Genomic DNA, 18119 nt, shown 5'->3' on the forward strand with positions numbered 1-18119 from the left:
CCCCTCCCGCCCCCGGCCCTCTCGCCCCGACCCTCCCCCGGTCCCCTCCTCGCCCCGCCGGCTTCCCACCACGGCCTCTCTCGGCGAGGAAACTCTGGCCTCCGCTTCCTCCTCCTCCGACTCGGACGCCGGCGGAGCCTCCCCGCCCCCGCGGAAGAAACCCCGAGCCTCGGCGGCGGAGGGAGCAGGAGAGCCCGGGGCTTCGGCAGGCAGAGCAGGCCTCTCCCCTCCGTCCTCGTCGTCCTCGTCCTCGTCGTCGTCGTCCTCCTCCTCCTCCTCCTCCGTGGTGGTGGTGGTGGGACTGCCCCCGGCCGCTGCCCCCGCCGCCGCCCCCCACCGAAGTAGCGGCCACAGCCTGGTCAGCGGCAGCATCATGCAGGCCAACGGGGCAGGAGGAGGAGGAGGAGGCGGCGGCGGCGGTGGCGGCAGCGGAGGGGGCGGCGGGGGCCAGGGACAGACCCAAGAGCTGGCCTGCCTGTCGGCCCAGAACGGGGAGTCGTCCCCCTCGTCGTCGTCGTCCGCGGGGGACCTGGCCCACGCCAACGGGCTGCTGCCTTCCGCCCCCTCCGCCGCCAGCAACAATAGCAACAGCCTGAATGTCAATAACGGGGTCCCCGGCGGGGCCGCCACTGCCGCCGCCTCGGCCGCCGCCGCCGCTGCCTCCTCGGCCACCCCAGAGCTGGGCAGCAGCCTCAAGAAGAAGAAGCGGCTCTCCCAGTCCGACGAGGATGTCATTAGGCTAATAGGACAGCACTTGAATGGCTTAGGGCTCAAGTAAGTGTCCTTTCCAGGTGGCTGGTGTGGACGGACCGAGGGCCAGAGGCCGCGTGGGGGAGGGGGGCCGGACGGAGCTCGGCCCGGGAGAGCGTTCGTGCTGCAGGCCCGGGGAGGACGGGGAAGAGCAGCTGACTTGCAGGGCTTAGAGGGGAGACGGAGACAGGCGGCGGCGGGCTCGGGGAGGGGGACAGGAAGCGCGAACATTGCCCCCTGCCCGAACACCTTCGGAGCTGAATTGTCTGTCAATAAAGACAGATGCGGGAGTGTGTCTTCGCGTGGTGGGGGAGGGGTGCGTTCGAGCTGCTGGAAATAATGAACCTTGGAGGATTTGTTTTTCAAGTATATCTCAGAGGCATCTTTGTGGGACACCTCCCCACCCCCAACTATGACAGACAACCCAGGCCAACTACCAATCAGGAAAGACAATCGCCTACAAGTGTTCATGGGAACTGAGAGGCTGGGAGAATTTGGAAGGAGGTTGTGGAATAAATCTGATGGGATCGACCGAGTGAAATGCCCTGTTGATGTCATTTAAAGGCCCTTGTGTATGTGCGAGAGGCCTACCACTAACCGGTCTGAAATCCCTCTTGAATTCCAAGAGAGTGCCTGTGAGAAAGAGAACTCTGATCTGGGGAATCGTTTATTTTCAAATACAAGATCGGTGGCCTTGTGCACCTAAAATAGGGTGAACCCACCAATCCGTATGCACAAAGGAAAAGCGAGGGGGTGGTGGAAGGTAGGACCAGAGTGGGGAGTGCCCTGGAGTCCTGATGGTGGGGTGAAGCCTAGCCAGAGGAAGACCAAATGGGGAAACATGCAGCAGTTCCTTTCCTAGCTTCAAATCCTAGGCCAAAAGCAGCTCTTAGGGCTAGCCTAGGTGTAGTTTTGGATTTACAGATTTGTTCTCCCCTGAAGGGGAAGTGAGGGGAGCACTTTTTAAAAGTGACCCAAGTATTTTGATTCTCTGGCAGACTGTGGCACTGTTTAGCTGAAAAATAAACAGAGATGAATGAGAAAGCATTGAAACATAAACACAAATAGGGAAAATTGAAGATTTTAGGTATTAGAATATCTGATGAGACAAACTGCATTTGGTAGATTTTTTTCAGCTCTCAAAGAGGAATAGGTCTTTGAAAGATTTCACTTTGTTCCCTAAGGAGAAGGATTAGTATGAAAACAGATTTTGTAAATGCTAACAGAACATGTTATTGAGACAAGAAGCAAGCTGACAGCAGCAGGAGGAAATAACTCGTGACTGTTTGGAACCTACACCATAGTAAATTTGCTATTTTTAGTATAGAGAGAAAGAGAGTGATTTTTGATGCCGAATTTATTTTAATTTTGAAGATTGACCTAGTAGAATATCTGTGCAAACATGTCTGGATGTAAGGCCCGTCCCTGACCCAGGTCCTCTCTCTTGCTTTGTCTGGAGCTAACAGTTTCTATCTTTTGAACTGTTGTAACGTGGTTAGTAGGGAAAGCCTGGTTTTTATTTATTTAACCACTTGGTTACAACGTGTTCTTGGAGATTTTATACCTCACTAAACTTCTGAGGCGTTAAATGGTAAAAATTGGAAGACTTATTTTGAAACTGGTTTCAAGAAGGCTTTTAACCTGACTAGATAAAACTCCATGGTGGCCGTTTCAAAATGCAAGTTTGTTGAGCCAAGCACAGTTTAAAAAAAAAAGGATTTATTTTTTCTCCATCATGAGGTTAGCTTGAAAACTTTTGCAACTGTTTTTATGGACATGAGTTGATTTAGAAGAGTGAATCCTACAAGTTGGCCAGGTCTTTTTTACACTGTATCTCTCCTGCAGCCAGACTGTTGATCTCCTCATGCAAGAGTCAGGATGTCGTTTAGAACATCCTTCTGCCACCAAATTCCGAAATCATGTCATGGAAGGAGACTGGGAGAAGGTAAAGTAGGGCATATAGAGCTGTGTGCTGCTAAAATTATATATTGGAATGTGCATTTTGTGACATTTTTGTTTTTCTTTTATGCCAATTTTTGCAGGCAGAAAATGACCTGAATGAACTAAAGCCTTTAGTGCATTCTCCTCATGCTATTGTGGTAAGAGGCGCACTTGAAATCTCTCAAACGTTGTTGGGAATAATTGTGGTAAATACACTTTTGTTCTTAGTTTCACATTCATGCTTATTTTTATAGGTTATTGATAATCCTAGGTTTCTGTCTCTTATAAGAGATAAGACCTAAAAATAGTTAAAGTTCATGTAATTAAGTTTGTAAACCAAGATGAGTGTTGATGTTTTAAAATTTTGAGTTTTATCTTTTTAAAATCATGTTTAGTAAATGTGTCATTTGAACCTGTTTCATAAATTAAGCTTCTAAAAATTAATTGGAAGATCTTCATGCTTTCAGTGCTGTTAATAGCAGTTTTATATTTGTGGAATCAAAGCTAAATTATACTTTCACATTATTTATACTGAATGTGCTGGCAGAGGAAATGTATTTGGATGTGTGTGTATCCTATAGCCTTAAGTAGCTGGTACATGATTTGTCTTTTTTTTGTTGTTGTTTCTTTTAATCTTTGGGAATTAAGTTAATTTAAAGCAGCTCCTTTGGTGTGCTCACCATTTTCCACTCTTGCATTCCAGTTGTGTGCATTGACAATGTCCAAGTGTGTACATTGTGGATGATGCTGGTAGAGGGTTTGTGTGCAGATTTGACCATTGGGCTATACTCACAGGCCTTATTTCCCCGACAAGATCAGTTCAGTAGTCCAACCTATTAGCCTCTTTCATAAATCTTACTGAATCTTTTCTACTGGTAGGCTTTAATTCTTCTATAGATGTCAGTGAGGGAAAGGAGGAGGATAAGTTTTTCTAAGTGCCTACGATTGGAAACCATGAAGAATCAGCTGCTGGCTGCTGGCCTTTTAACTTCTAGCTGATTCATTTGTTGTCAGAAGCAGTTTCCTGTCTGGTGGGGGAGGGAAAGGAGGCCAATAGGAAGTCAAGTAGGGAAACCAGCTGTTTGTTAAATATTAGTAAATGACTACTGTTACCTTTTGATTTTTTTTTTTTAATTGGGTCAAACATTAATCTTGCTGCCTTTGTAAACCTAATAGAGCCTCTTGTTTTTGTTTTTTGGCCTTTTTTTGTTGGGGGGGAATCTTAATTACAAAAGTTTTAAAATTCATAATATAATTTTATACCATAATGTATACTTCTAGAGAATGGACCGCAGGCAAACAAGTATGAACATATAAACTAAAATTTTTACTTACTGTGGAATCAGGTGATTGATAATAAATTAACTCATGGAATGACCAGTTCCATGTGAATATTAAAAAATGAAAACACAGAAGTTAAAATAAACACCTACATTTAGAAGGATTATACATTTCTCAGCAACTTAAATTTTTCCCAATCAGTGTGTTTGGGATTTAAAAAAATAAAGGAATCTAAGTGGATTTTAATTGGGCAGTTTCTCATAAATTACTAGCTCTGATGGAATGGAAGGTGACCCAAAAATAAAGACAGAAACTAAGTGTGTGAGTTTTGGAAGAATTGTTTACCTTTTTTAAAGCTTCACTTCAAATTGTGTTTGTAATTTAGTAGTAAAAATTTAAATAGGGTCACTTCCTATTTTTTCTTACTTGTTTATAGAAATGTAGGGCTACTGTGTTGGTTTTAGATTATGACTATCTCACCTGAAACCTTCATTAGAAGTAACATGTAAACTCAGGAAAGGCAATTTGTAGATGATGAGGAAGAGTCCTTTCTTTTTACAGCCTGTTCAGTCTATAGAACATTCCAGCATCTGATAAAATGAAGGTTAATCTCTGGCTAAGCCTCATACCATCAAACTGTTCAGGTATTTGTACAAAGAAAGGGGTTCCAGGTTTAAGATTCAGTTCAGCATTTTTTTAACCCTTCTAATTTGTGTTCAGATTTACTCCGACTCTATCTCCAGAAAAGAACCCAATCCCAGGGTAACTGTAATAATACCATAGAAGTCAACTATTTGGGACTTTTTTTTTTTAGCATAATTATTTTAATTGTATGCCCAGACACATTTGATGATTTAATCAAGTCTACAATTATATTTTCCTTTTTAAGCCTGAACATTTTTATTGACCCAATCCACTCTCTGATCTCCCCACCTACCCCCCATATTTCTTAATGATATCCAGTCAGATGGTACCAGCAATAGCAAAATTTGCTCTGGATTTTCTGGAAAGTGAGCTCCTGAATCAACATTTTTCAGTTTGGGTTCAGATGTGCTTCACCATGTCAGGGGAGTTTGGATGGGTAGTAGAGGCCAGTAATATGGGAAACTCCTCTATCTAAAATCCATAATTATCTTTTAGTATAATAGAAATGTGCTTTAAAAAAGTGTTCAAATACTAATTTCATACAGAAATGAACTACTGTTTTTTTAAAGTTAAATAGGGCTTTGAAAGCCATAGTTTAAATATAATTCATTTCCCCTTTCCTCTGAGTCATGGTTTAATTGATACAACTTGGTTATAACCCTTATTGCAGAGTTAGTCAGAACCACTCCTGAGTTAGCTGGAAGGCCCCCCATATAGTCCGTAAAGCCTTGGACTTTTCCTTCGAATAGGTCAGGACACTTCAATGGGAGGATAGGGTACAGCGGTCCCAATATTGGGTAGGATCAGGGGCGGCGTGACAGCAGCAGGACCTACCACGTGGAGCTGTCTTTCACGGTGCAGCTGGATAGTAAGAGACAGACAGACACCCTGGGCCGAAAGATGCTAGGAGATGATCAGAGAACAGAAGTGCTCTCGCAGAGGTCTCATTGGGAGCTGGGGGCAGCTATAAAGGGCAGTTTGTTTTCTCAGCCTCTTTCTTCTTTTCTTCATTTTGGAAACTTGAAGTCTTTATTTATTTATTTATTTTTTTAAGATTTTATTTATTTGACAGACGGAGATCACAGGTAGGCAGAGAGAGAGAGGAGAAAACAGGCTCCCCATGGAGCAGAGAGCTCAGTGCGGGATTCGATTCCAGGACCCTAGGATCACAACCTGAGCCGAAGGCAGGGGCTTTAACCCACTGAGCCACCCAGGTGCCGCCCAACTTGTGGTCTTTTAAAAAAAAAGGGTGGGGTCATTAAGCTCTGTCCCCAACCTCAACAAACTTCAGTTTTGCCTGATTTTTTAAAACTTTATTAACATCATTTGTGAAAGGTGTTTATTTTCTTGAAATTATGTTCACATTTTGGGAAGTAAAATGCAGTTTTACTCTCCATCCGTACCATATGTGTCAAATACAAACTGAACTGATTTTTAGGAGAATAAGCATTTTATCTTTCAACCAAATCTCTAGCTGTGCTTGGCCAGCAGCCTCTCAGCTGCTGTGCACACTACCAGGATTCCATACCTGTGTGAGGTTATTCTTTGTCTTAATCTGGAAAAAATGACTCCTAGAAAAATGTCTGCACACCGTCTTTATAGTGTGCCCTGTGTGTCCAGAAATGCGTTTTGAGTCGGCTCCCCTCACAGTTTCCTTTGGCCTGCCCCCGCCCTGCCCTGTAGAAAGACAGGAGCATGTTCCAGCAGGATCTTGGTGGGGAAATAAGGGGGAAATAGCACTTGGGGCACTGTCCCTACACACACTGGAATGGGGGCTGTACCTAGGACCTCACGGTTGACACCCCCAAGAATAAATAATGGAAAATAATTTTCTCCAGATTTCTGATTGCTAAGAAAATTGAGTGGAGAAACCAAGTACACATACTGGCCAGTTCTGTGTGGCATTTAAATGAAAAAATAGTGCAGCTAAACATGATTCTCAGGTTTGAATCAGAAACACTATGTGAAATGAAAATGTGACCGTGTCAGTAGAGGGAAATCTATAAACTCTGCCTTTCATAAAGAGTATGGGTTGTTTTCGGGTGATAAAATGGGGAGGATATCCAGAAGAACTTCAGATGTAAAATCCTTTGATTCTTAAATTGTTTTACTTAGTCTTTGGTTTTTGTCACCTGATGGACATCAGAGTATTTTTTTCTTTGACATAATACAGGTTAACTTTGGGCCCCACATGCAGCAACACACTTTTCAGTGCATCTTGATAATAACCGATCTGTTTCTGAAGCGTTCATTAGTCTATCTAACTTGATGTGTAAAATTTGGTAAAGGTAGTTTTTTCTAGAGTTATAGGAGCTCATCTGATAGTTTGAAATTTTTTCTGTTCTTTAGTTACAGATTTAAGTTTAGATTACCACCAAACATATGCAGTGCATCTTACAAAAGAAGTGTTTAAATGTCGGCCTGCCTTAACTGACGGGGTTTGTTTTGTTTACTTTCCCTAGAAACCATTTTTAGAGGCTTGTAGGTAGGCCTTTGTTCTAAATACTCCCAGCTAGAAAATCTTGCAGAGAAGTTCATGGTACTCTGAAAAAATGGTCATTTCTCCACACCATTTTGGAACAATATATGTATACTTAATGTTTTACTGAGGAAGAAAAAGCTCTTGTTTGGTGTTTTCTTTTAAGTAGGTTCAAAATCTTGACCACTGTATGCCTTGGGGTCTCTAAATATGGCTGACATTTTCCATCCACTGACATCCGTACCTGCATTGTCGGCTTGCTCCAGAGCCGAAGGTAGCAGATCAGATGAAAGAGTCCCTCCGAGCAGTGGTCTTCTATTGTAGAAAAGTTTCAGCTTGATAGTCATAAGTATTTCTCCTCACAGAAAAGCTGCTAAGATCATGATGATCACTTTCCAGTTAAAAGTATCATAATAGAGTAAAGGGACATTAAAGAGTATTAGAGCCAAACACATTTCAGGAAAAAACTCAGTGCGAAAGTGCTTTACCACAAGCTAGAAACAGTTTGTCCTTTTGGGAGAAACGAGTTGGTCATTTTTGCCTGTGTCCTGTAGTTAAATGCGTCAGCGAGCAGGCTATGAACAGAACACACAGAGGAATACTCCTTTTGCAAACTTTAGAGTTCAGCCTTCTGTCATAGACCTCCTAGCAAGGGCGAGGCCATTAGACTCACGCTGGCCCACTCTGTGCATGGACCTCTAGGCCTTTTGCTGGACAGCTCTTCTTCCATAAGGCACTCCTGATGCTTCGTGACCTCTTCCCCAAGCCTCTAGTTCTGCTTGGTGGTCAGCTTGCTCCTTCTGACACATTGCAGGTTTTAAGTAATTGTACTCCCATTAACCAGTGTTTCTGCCCTCTTTTCAAAACTTGTGTCATAAAATCCCTTAAAGCCCTATTGTAAGAGTCAGACTTGTAAAACAAACTTAGAATACCTGGAAGGGTTCTGAATTTTCATGCAAGAATACAATTCTAGGTGAATGTTCTAAGGGCAGAGTTCATTTTTTCCTCTGGTGATCCTTGGTTGCTAATGGTCTTACCTAATTTGAGATTATTGGTTCAAAGCAGAGTTTTATTAAGACGTGGAATTGAGCAAAGTCAACATTTAATGTACTGTGACTATATTAAACCGAAATAGTTTGAATCATCTTAAAGCGTTTTAAGAAGTGATTATCAAAGGGCATAGTAGAATGGTTTCTACTGTTCTGTTTAGGCACAAACATTTTCTGAACCTTCCGTCAGCTTCTTTCCCCTGACCGCTGCTTTCTGTCCTGTCAGAGGATGAAGTTTTTGCTGCTGCAGCAGAAGTACCTGGAGTACCTAGAGGATGGCAAGGTCCTAGAGGCCCTTCACGTTCTGCGCTGCGAGTTGACGCCCCTGAAGTACAACACGGAGCGCATTCATGTCCTCAGCGGGTAAGGACGCTACTCCGGACACTGGGTGACTCCGGATGCCGGGTGACAGAGGCACCTCCTGGTCCGACTCAGCTGCTGCTCCTCCAGGGTGGGAATCGGGCTGCGTCCCAGGACGGTGTTTGTCTGGATGCAGTCATTTAAACACATTCAGGCTGCTCTTGTCCTCCTGGGAAACAATGCATATGAGACTAGGAAGAAGAAATAGGTTATCACCATTTCATAGTCTTTCATAAAAACCTTGTGGCATCCCCTTCTGTGCAGACAGTGAGCGGAGAACCTTCCAGTGCACCACATCTGACACTCTCCCTAACGTGCGCCTGTCCTTCCCCGGGTCCTTACTGAGTGAGCATATCCTGTACACGGTCTCGCTTGATCTTCATGTCCATTCTTTCCATGTCAGGGGACCAAGGCCTCGGATCCAGACCCCACATCTGTTCTCAGTCTACTTACCCCGCTAGGTCCCCTCATTCTGTGCTGCACCATCGCATACTGTTTCTGCCAGAAGCTCTCACCTCAGGTTCCAGTGTGTGTATCCAGCTGCCTCCCTGACGGTCTCCATTTGGGTGTCTCAGAGGGGCCTATCCACAGTGAGCTTCTCGAATCCAGTTGTCGTCCCCACCCCCCACCCCCACCTGCTTCTCCCCTAGTTTTCCCATCTCGGTTAGCGATAAGACCTTTGTCCAAACAAAAAACAAACCTCATCTTTGCATTTCTTAAATCTTTTAACTCTGACATGTGTTGGCCTTTCTAAAATATTCCAGATTTGTCCATTTCTCTCCATCTCCACAAATTCTGTTCTAGTGAATCCATAAACGTGTCTCCTAGAACATTAGAGTGGCCTCCCATTGCTTTCCTTCTCACTCCCTTAACTACGCATATTTCACACAGCAGCCAGATGAATACATAAATACATAAGTAATACCATACATTAAACCATTTCTTAATGGTTTTCTTAATTTCTTTATTTAATTTTTTAATACCATACTTAAACCCTTTCTTAAAACTTCTCACTGGCTTTCTAGCCCCCTTAAATCCAGAATCTGCTCAAGCCTGCAGAGTCCCTGACCTTTTCCTGCCATCTTTTCCTTCCTTCGTTTACTCTCTAGCGATATTAATGTTTCTTCTGTTCCTTAACTGGCCAAGCTATCTTAACTGCTCTTCCCCGATCTTTCCATAGCAGGCTACTAGGTGCTCAGGCCCCAGCTCGAATATCCTCCCCTAAAACCACCTACCAGGCATTCTCTTGTCACATCACTGTTAATTTTTTCTTTATATCATTTTTTATTACATGATATGGCTCCGGCCTCTAGAACAACATTGACCCATAATAAGTTTTCAAATACAAAATAATGGACAAAACAGTGGACCCGAGGAGGTGTTGTAAGGTTCATTTTTAGGATTTTTGAGGAAAAGGAAACTGAACCTCAGAGAAGTGAAGTAACCAGTCTGCCTGGTAAAGCAGAAGCCCGGCTTCCAAGCCTTATCTGATTGATGGCTGAGTCGTGGTCTGCGTGCACGGCATCTTCAGACACTGGAGCATGCTGAGTATGTTATGTCTATAGTTGACAGACTACCTGGTTCTGTTTATCTCCTTAATAAGGTGTCTGATTTCTCTGTCACCTAAAGACCATTCCCATGACGATTTTTTTCTTGCTCTGGTAATAGAACATGTCTAGTTTTGATTCCGAAATGAACTTCGCCCAGTTTGTCCCTTGACTGTTTCCCATAAGGAAGTTGCGTAAAGATGGCCAGATGTGAAGTTGGCATGAGGACCTAGGGGTTTTTCCCACTGGCATAGCATCTTTTCAGTCATGCCACGCAGCTTCCCATAAACAGACATTCTTGTGAAACCCTTAAGGTGTAATGTGTATTTTCGAAAGTGGCAAAAGCAATCATAGGTGTCTTTAGCCAAATTTAAAAAGTGAACAATATTTCTCTGAAATTGCTGATAATAAATTTTACCCCCAAAAAAGTTATTTTAGAAACCAATAGTTTTGCAATACCTGGCTTCTTTTATATTTTGTATTTTCAGTCAGGTTACTCACGCCATTAAAACAAAGTAAGTTCTCATCAGCTAAGACACCATACACTAAGTAAATTGCAAGAGAGCAGGTAGTTCTCTGCTCCAGGGTAAGAGGTGAGTAACTTACTCAATGCTGAATGCAGTTTGCTTCATGCAGGTGAGAAAAAGAGAAGGTGACACTCAAATCAACTGAGAGGCTTCTCATACTTATAAGCTCTACCTGTATATCAGGTAGTGGACCAAGTACTTCGTATACTCTTAGTTAATCCTTACTTCCCTATTTAATACCCTTTTTACAAGTGAGAAGAACAGGTCTGAGAACAGAGTACCAGACAAAGTAGGACTCGCCAGGTCTAATCTCCATGTCTGAATAATGCCTTCACTTCTTTTACGTTGAAAGCCCGTTCTTCTCTAAGAAGAGCCAGAGCAAGGTCAGGGTCACACTCCCAGCAGAGGGCCTCATGTTTTCTCCAGAACCCATGACTTTTTAGCATTTATGCCTCCTTCGGCACACATAGTGATGAAATAGTTCCCAGAGTTTCTGCTTTGGGATCTCAATCCCTTTCACAGGATGACCCAAGGATGATTATCCAGTTATACCATTTCTTGAGTGACACTTATGATAAACTCTTGCAGGTATGTTGTTTTTGTTTAACTTCTTATAAATGTCTTTGAAGGGTTTTTTGTCTTTTTTTCTTTTTTTAAGATTTTATTTATTTATTTGACAGAGATCACAAGTAGGCAGAGCAGCAGGCAGAGAGAAAGGGGGAAAGCAGGCTCCCTGCTGAGCAGAGAGCCCAATGCAGGGCTTGATCCCAGAACCCTGAGATCATGACCTGAGCCAAAGGCAGAGGCTTAACCCACTAAGCCACCCAGGTGCCCCCGGAAGTGTTTTTTTTTTCTTATCTGAGGTTTGGCGGGGGGAGTCGTTTTCCTCCTGAGAAGTAAGTCAGTTAGCATAGTAGTTAGAGCAAGTTTTGCAGCTAAAAATGTCTGAATTCAAGCCCTCTTTTTTTTATTTATTCATTTTTTTTTTCAGCATAACAGTATTCATTGTTTTGTACCACACCCAGTGCTCCATGCAATCCGTGCCCTCTCCAATACCCACCACCTGGTTCCCCCAACCTCCCACCCCCCGCCCCTTCAAAACCCTCAGATTGTTTTTCAAAGTCCATAGTCTCTCATGGTTCACCTCCCCTTCCAATTTCCCCCAACTACCTTCTCTCCATCTCCCCTTGTCCTCCATGCTATTTGTTATGCTCCACAAATAAGTGAAACCATATGATAATTGACTCTCTCTCTGCTTGACTTATTTCACTCAGCATAATCTCTTCAGTCCCATCCATGTTGCTACAAAAGTTGAGTATTCATCCTTTCTGATGGAGACATAATACTCCATAGTGTATATGGACCACATCTTCCTTATACATTCGTCCGTTGAAGGGCATCTTGGTTCTTTCACAGTTTGGCGACCATGGCCATTGCTTCAAGCCCCTTTTTTGCGTCTTAACCCTCACCCGGTTACTCAGGCTTTCTGGGCCTTGGGTGGTTCGTTTGTGAATCAGCCTGCCAGTGCTGGCCTCAGCCAGGATATTGGTGCCCAGCCAGTAGAGTAGTACACATTGAGTGCTTGGGGCTGAGCCTGGTGTGTTGTGAGAGCGGTGTATGCAGCATGACGTGGGCTGGCAGGAGAAGGGACGGACGTGTTTTACTAATGTGATCATATGTCTTGACAGTAACATTATATACTTGGTAATGGTGCTTTATTAATCTTAGAAATAAATACATCCACATGCTGGGGTGTGTTAATGAATTGAGTCCACTGTAGAAATTGTTTCTTGGTATGTATTTCTTAGTAAAAACTTGATATATGTTTCTTAGTAAAAGTATGGTTAAAATTTTTCAATTATGAAAAATTATATTATTATTATTATCATTATTATTGTCATTATCATTATGTTACCCAAGGAAAGGGGTTTGATATTTGGTGCTTTCTCTGTCCTGTTTTTAGGTATCTGATGTGTAGCCATGCAGAAGACCTACGTGCAAAAGCAGAATGGGAAGGCAAAGGAACAGCTTCCCGATCCAAACTGTTGGACAAACTGCAGAGTAAGAGTCTTATCTTTTGGTGTTTCTGTGTTTTCTCTTAATTAGAAATAGATACTGTGAATTGATCAGGAAGACTTGCATCCAGACATGCTCTCAGTGAGCGGCTATGTAGGGAAGAAGGGAAAATCCATTAAGCCCTTTAAAGTAAAGGTTTCCAAATTCTGCCTTGGAGTCTGAGAAGCAGCTTACCTCCCTGTGAGTCAGGGGAGAGGGTCCCAGAGCAGTTCTCCCTTCATTTATACAATGCGGTGATGCTCCAGTTAAGATTTTATTGGGTGAGAAGGGCTATGGTTGGAGAGAAAAAATACAGAAGCCAGAAATGTAATCTACAGGTGTTTTAAATAGTTATTGATTTCAGTAAGAAGGCCCAGGTTTATATAAACTGTCTTCCTTTCCACCCTCCCCCCAATAATGATATACATAACTTCCAGATTAGGGGTTTTATTTTTGCTACTTTTATACTTATATTTTACACACTTTTATAGAGAAAACATTTTTTTTATTCCCTCTTCTATTAAATCATGTTATTCTATGTGTTTCCCGTTGGGGTATGGCAGTAGAGATCCTAAGAATCAGAAAACTGTGTGGTGGGGGAGGTGTGAGGCCTGGAAGGATTGGAAGAGATGGCTATCCACGTCAAAGCACCAGTCGTTCCCTGAGTTTTCACAGGATCCTTGGCATTAGAAGCAATCTGATGAGACCTGGCGCTTATCCCGCCTCGTCAGCTGGCCCTTTGTTGTGGGGAGGTTCCTCTTACACTGTTAGGGATGCATGGTATCTCCAGGACATAGTCTTCTGCAGATTTGCTCTTCATCATCATTGGCTTTTGGGGGGGTTTTTTTGGTAATAGGATTTTTTGGGCAGGGGGTTGCTTTGTGTTTTTGGAAATTAACATACAAAGTAAAGCCCTCCTGTCTCTTCCATTTTGTGGTAACATAACTGTAGCTGCTGTTCCCACTGTGTCCCCTCCCATCACTGCTCTAAGGGACATGAGATTTCTAGGGCAGGGGCAAATGGAACAGAAGGGGGGTGAATAAAGGTTATACTGTCTTGGTTTTTTTAATGTTTATTGTTATTCCTTTTCTTAAAAATGTCTTCTCTTACAGCGTATTTGCCACCATCAGTGATGCTCCCCCCCCGGCGTTTACAGACCCTGCTGCGGCAGGCAGTGGAACTACAAAGGGATCGGTGCCTATATCACAATACCAAACTTGATAATAATCTAGATTCTGTGTCTCTGCTTATAGATCATGTTTGTAGTAGGTAAGAGACAAACTTCTTCTATAGTTTACAGACTCAGTATGAACTCGGTTAAAATGTTCCTTTTTTGGAACTTTGTCCTCTTGCTGCAAAACCATTCATGTCCAATCTAGCATTCCTGGGCAGAATTAGAACTTCCTGAAGTGGACACTTTCAGAGAATTTGGCTTGTGTTTGTGTAGCAGACCGCATCTCAAGATGGGAAGCTGGAAAGCTGAGCTTTCCTTTCTCATCTGGGTATCGGTTGGTCATTTGGTCTCTCTGGCCATCTTTGTAAGGGCTTATGAGTGGTGTTGGGCAGGGACGCCAGCAGCCAGAGGCTCTGCTGTCCTTGGATGCCAGGAGTCATAGAGTGACTTTTTCTGGACCTTATGGCTATTTTGACAATGGCCCTGATTATTTTCTGCCCATAAAGATGATGGAAATACTTGGTTCTTCATGGAAGTTCTGCTTTTTAGTAGAACCTGTCCTCTAAACTAAAAATGGTTAGAATAACAGGCAGTAACTTTCTGGGTTGGGTTTTGTTACTAACCCTGTCTATGTCCATAATTCAGCTCCGCCTTAGATATTGGGAGTAATAATGTTCCTGCTATTTTGATAACAATCTCCAAAACTAAAGCCAAACTTCAATTTTTTAAGATACTGAAAATTAATTCTGAAATGTTTCAGACTTCAGAAGGGAAATGGTTTGGGTCTGGTGAACCGCACATGAACAGTTGTAGTACACATGCCAGTTTCTTTAGTAAAAATTCATGGACGAAGTACTGAAAGTGGTATAAGCAGGCAGGACCAGAGTGTAGACCACATGCAGCCTTTGGAAACAACCATAGATGCTTTGTGCGTGAGTGCTGTGACTGCGGGTGACATGGAGGAAGTGTGCACAGACTGCTTCCCAAGTGGTTGAGTTCCTACCTCTCCCCCCCCAAATGCAGTGAAAACCTGAGGATGATTGGTGGAGCTCTTGGCTTAAAGTGACTAAGTGCCATTCATCTTAACATATTGGGTAGTAACATGGTTTATGTCTTAAATGTTCTAAAACAGGGACACCTGGGTGGCTCAGTGGGTTAAAACTTCTGCCTTCGACTCAGGTCATGATCCCGGGTCCTGGGATCGAGCCTCACATCGGGCTCTGCTCAATGGGGAGCCTGCTTCCCTTCCTCTCTCTGCTTTGCCTCTCTGCCTGTCAAATAAATAAATAAATAATTTTTTAAAAAGTGTCCTAAAACAAAGTCAGTAGAGATCCTTTTCCTTTTTATCTTTTTTGTTGTTGTTGTTCTTAACTTGCTTATGAGAGTTTTTAAATCTTTTCATTTGAGTTGAATTAGAGGTAGGAGATACTAGATTAAAAGGATATATGGCTTCATCCTTCATAGCTCCTTTAGGGAACCTGAGACCAGTGTTGAAATTAAGGCAGATGTGACCCCAGACATCTTCTGGTTCCTCAGTGTTGCTGGTGGAGTGCCTTAGAGAGTATTTAGGGTAGACCTTAGGATTCAGGGGGTGTCGGTGGAAACTGAAATCGAGGAGAATGTGACCTACGTGTTTGCTGAATGCCTTGATTTCTGTTACAGTATCTGTGAAAGGAGTGATGGAAAATGTGTAGTCTGACTTTTTCTAGCTCAGAACAGGGACCAGCCTCTCCGGTAAAGCTGTGTAGAAAGCACTCCTGAAGATGGCATTCATGCTCTTCACAACTAACTGGTGATAGGCAGGTCTTCCCCATTATCTTTTAAAAACGGAACAAAACTTTGACTCTGTGCTTCTGCAAGTCACCACTGCACGCACGCATGCACACACACACACACCTGCCTTAGAGACTGCTGCTTGAAGTAATGCCCTTCTGTGCATTCACAATATCTGTGTCCTTCACTCTTGAGATTTCTGCAGCCAACACAACACCACGGCTGTTGCTGCTGTTGGCGAGGAACAACTTCTTTATTAAATCCAGTGACTGTTCTCCAGCCTACATCTAGACCTTTCTATAGCATTTCACTGCTTTGCCATGAAACTGTTTGTTTGACTTCAAAAACATTGCAGCCTCTGTTTCACTGTTGGCTGCTTCTCAGGCTCCTCCTCTGTACCTGTCTCTTCAATAAGGATGTGTTCCAAAAGGTTTCTCTGTCTTCCCACACTCCTCCTCTAGGTTCTCATGTAGACCGGGACTGGGCTAGCTCCACAGCGTTGATTTCCTAAGCCTTCGGTCTTCATACAACTATGTGTGTGGCTCAAGGACCTTAAATGAAACATAGCAGAAGTAGAACTCCCCTTTCCTCTTGCTGTCCCCATAAAGTCTGCTTTTCTTTTTGGATTCCCAATCTCTGTGAGGGGCTGCCATCTCCTCTGCCTGTCCGAGTGAGACCCTGAGGGAGGGACATGTTGGGCAAGTAGGTAGTGTGCACAGTCTCTGCAGATGTTGCTGAACTAGAAGAAGAAAACCTGAATGTGATTTAATTCCTAGTATTCCACTTTCATCTAGAGATCTTCAAAAGAAAAGTTGATGTTTTTTAATATCTGCTTTATTCCCTTGTAGAAATTAGATTAGCATTGAAACTAGAAAACTCTATTTTTGTAAAGTAATTCTTAGCATTGAAATCTAAATACCAAGTTTTCTCTCTCCTCTGGAGAATAGAGAATTGATTATGAATAAGTGAACTGTAACTTTTTAAAACCCTAATCAGCACTGATGGCTTTTCATTAGATTGTGTATTATTTGTATTTTTCCACAGTGTATGCATATATTTGGTTAAATTTACGAGGTTTTTTTCACCAGCAACCAGTGGAAGGATGTTTCCATAGGTAACTTTATAGTATTCGTTTCTTAGTAAAGAATTGTTAAGAAATATTTATGAAAACTTGAAATGTTAAGATTCGGTTTAATTAAAATACAGTATTCACTTTCATTTGGGAAGGTACTGATATTTTTAAATTTATTTGAAAACAAAGTCAGCGACTTTGATTTGTATACATCTAAAATTAGGCTTTTAATAAACTGGGTCTTTTTTTTTTTTTCAAAGATTTAAGTAATAAACATAATGTTAATTTAAATACCCTTTTAATAAGACTTTCAGTTACAACTCATTGTCAGTAGACTAGGTGACTTGTGCCCTCAATTCTGATTATGAAATGGTCCTTCCTTAAGAACATTTTGCTACTCTGACTTTAGATATATCTTTTCATTCATGATCAGTTTTACCCATTTGAATTATTGTGTATTTTGTGCCTAAATATAAAGTGTTTCTCACTTGGTAAAAGACATCATTATTGATAACTATCCATAAGAGGCAGGAAAACATTGTTGATACTGAAAGTACTACTTTGACTGAAATTTTATCCAACAGAGTCTTGAAAAAGGCAATGATATTTAAGGGGCCCCTGGGTCGCTCGGTGGGTTAAGCCTCTGCTTTCAGCTCAGGTCATGGTCTCGGGGTCCTGGGATTGAGCCCCACTTCAGGCTCTGCTCAGCAGGGACACTGCTTCCCTCTCTGTCTCTCTGCCTGCCTCTCTGCCTACTTGTGATCTCTCTCTCTCTCTCTGCCTACCTTTGTGCCTACTTATGATCTATCTCTCTCTGTCAAATAAATAAAATCTTTTTTTAAAAAATGATACTTGAAAGAAAACTGGTGTTGGAGAATCAGCCATAGATTTAAACCTAATTCAGTTACCAGTTTATGATTTGTTAAGTTACTTGCCCTCTTCGAGCCTCATGAAGATGGAGATAGTATTGCGAGGTAGTTTTGAGAATTAGCAGTACTATTTATAAAGGTGTAGCACAGGGCTTGGCCTATCTAGAACATTAATAAATGTCAACTGGTATTGATTCTGTTTAAGTTCACGTATAGAATAATAATTTAAAATTAAAGCAATTTTAAAGTTAAAGCAATTTTTAGACAATCTGAAAATTGAATGTAGCCTCCAAATAGCCAAGTGCTAAAGTAGATGTGTGTATGTGCCAGAAAAAGTAAATAATAATTTAGTTTTGAATATATATTATTTATAGGCTAGTGAATTGATAAAATAAATTTTTAAATTATAGATTGGGGAAAAAACAGGGAAGATCATTTTTCAGGATAAACTTAAAAGTTTATCAAGTCATGGGGATGAAAAGTACAGCATAGGTAATCTAGTGGATGATACTGTAATGCACTGTGGTGTGTGTTCTGTGTGTGTATAGAGTGGTAGAGTACTATTGTATAGCGGAAACTGATGTACTGTTACATGTC

The 18119-nt window shown here is 42.2% G+C and overlaps 1 protein-coding gene across 2 annotated transcripts in view; it reads left to right on the forward strand.

Moving 5' to 3' along the window:
* Window positions 1–8: 8 nt before the first annotated feature.
* The window catches only part of WDR26 (WD repeat domain 26), a 43564-nt gene continuing 25453 nt past the window's right edge, over window positions 9–18119 (forward strand). Inside the window, exons 1-6 of one of the 2 annotated variants that reach the window (XM_059412924.1) lie at window positions 9–774; window positions 2596–2695; window positions 2793–2897; window positions 8372–8508; window positions 12543–12640; window positions 13747–13903. In XM_059412924.1, the coding sequence (XP_059268907.1) occupies window positions 374–774; window positions 2596–2695; window positions 2793–2897; window positions 8372–8508; window positions 12543–12640; window positions 13747–13903 (998 nt within the window). In that variant the 5' untranslated portion in view covers window positions 9–373. The remainder of the gene's footprint in view (window positions 775–2595; window positions 2696–2792; window positions 2898–8371; window positions 8509–12542; window positions 12641–13746; window positions 13904–18119) is intronic. The other variant, XM_059412923.1, reaches the window with a different exon arrangement.

Source organism: Mustela nigripes, chromosome 10 (genome assembly GCF_022355385.1).
Source record: "Mustela nigripes isolate SB6536 chromosome 10, MUSNIG.SB6536, whole genome shotgun sequence".
NCBI classification, from domain to species: domain Eukaryota; kingdom Metazoa; phylum Chordata; class Mammalia; order Carnivora; family Mustelidae; genus Mustela; species Mustela nigripes.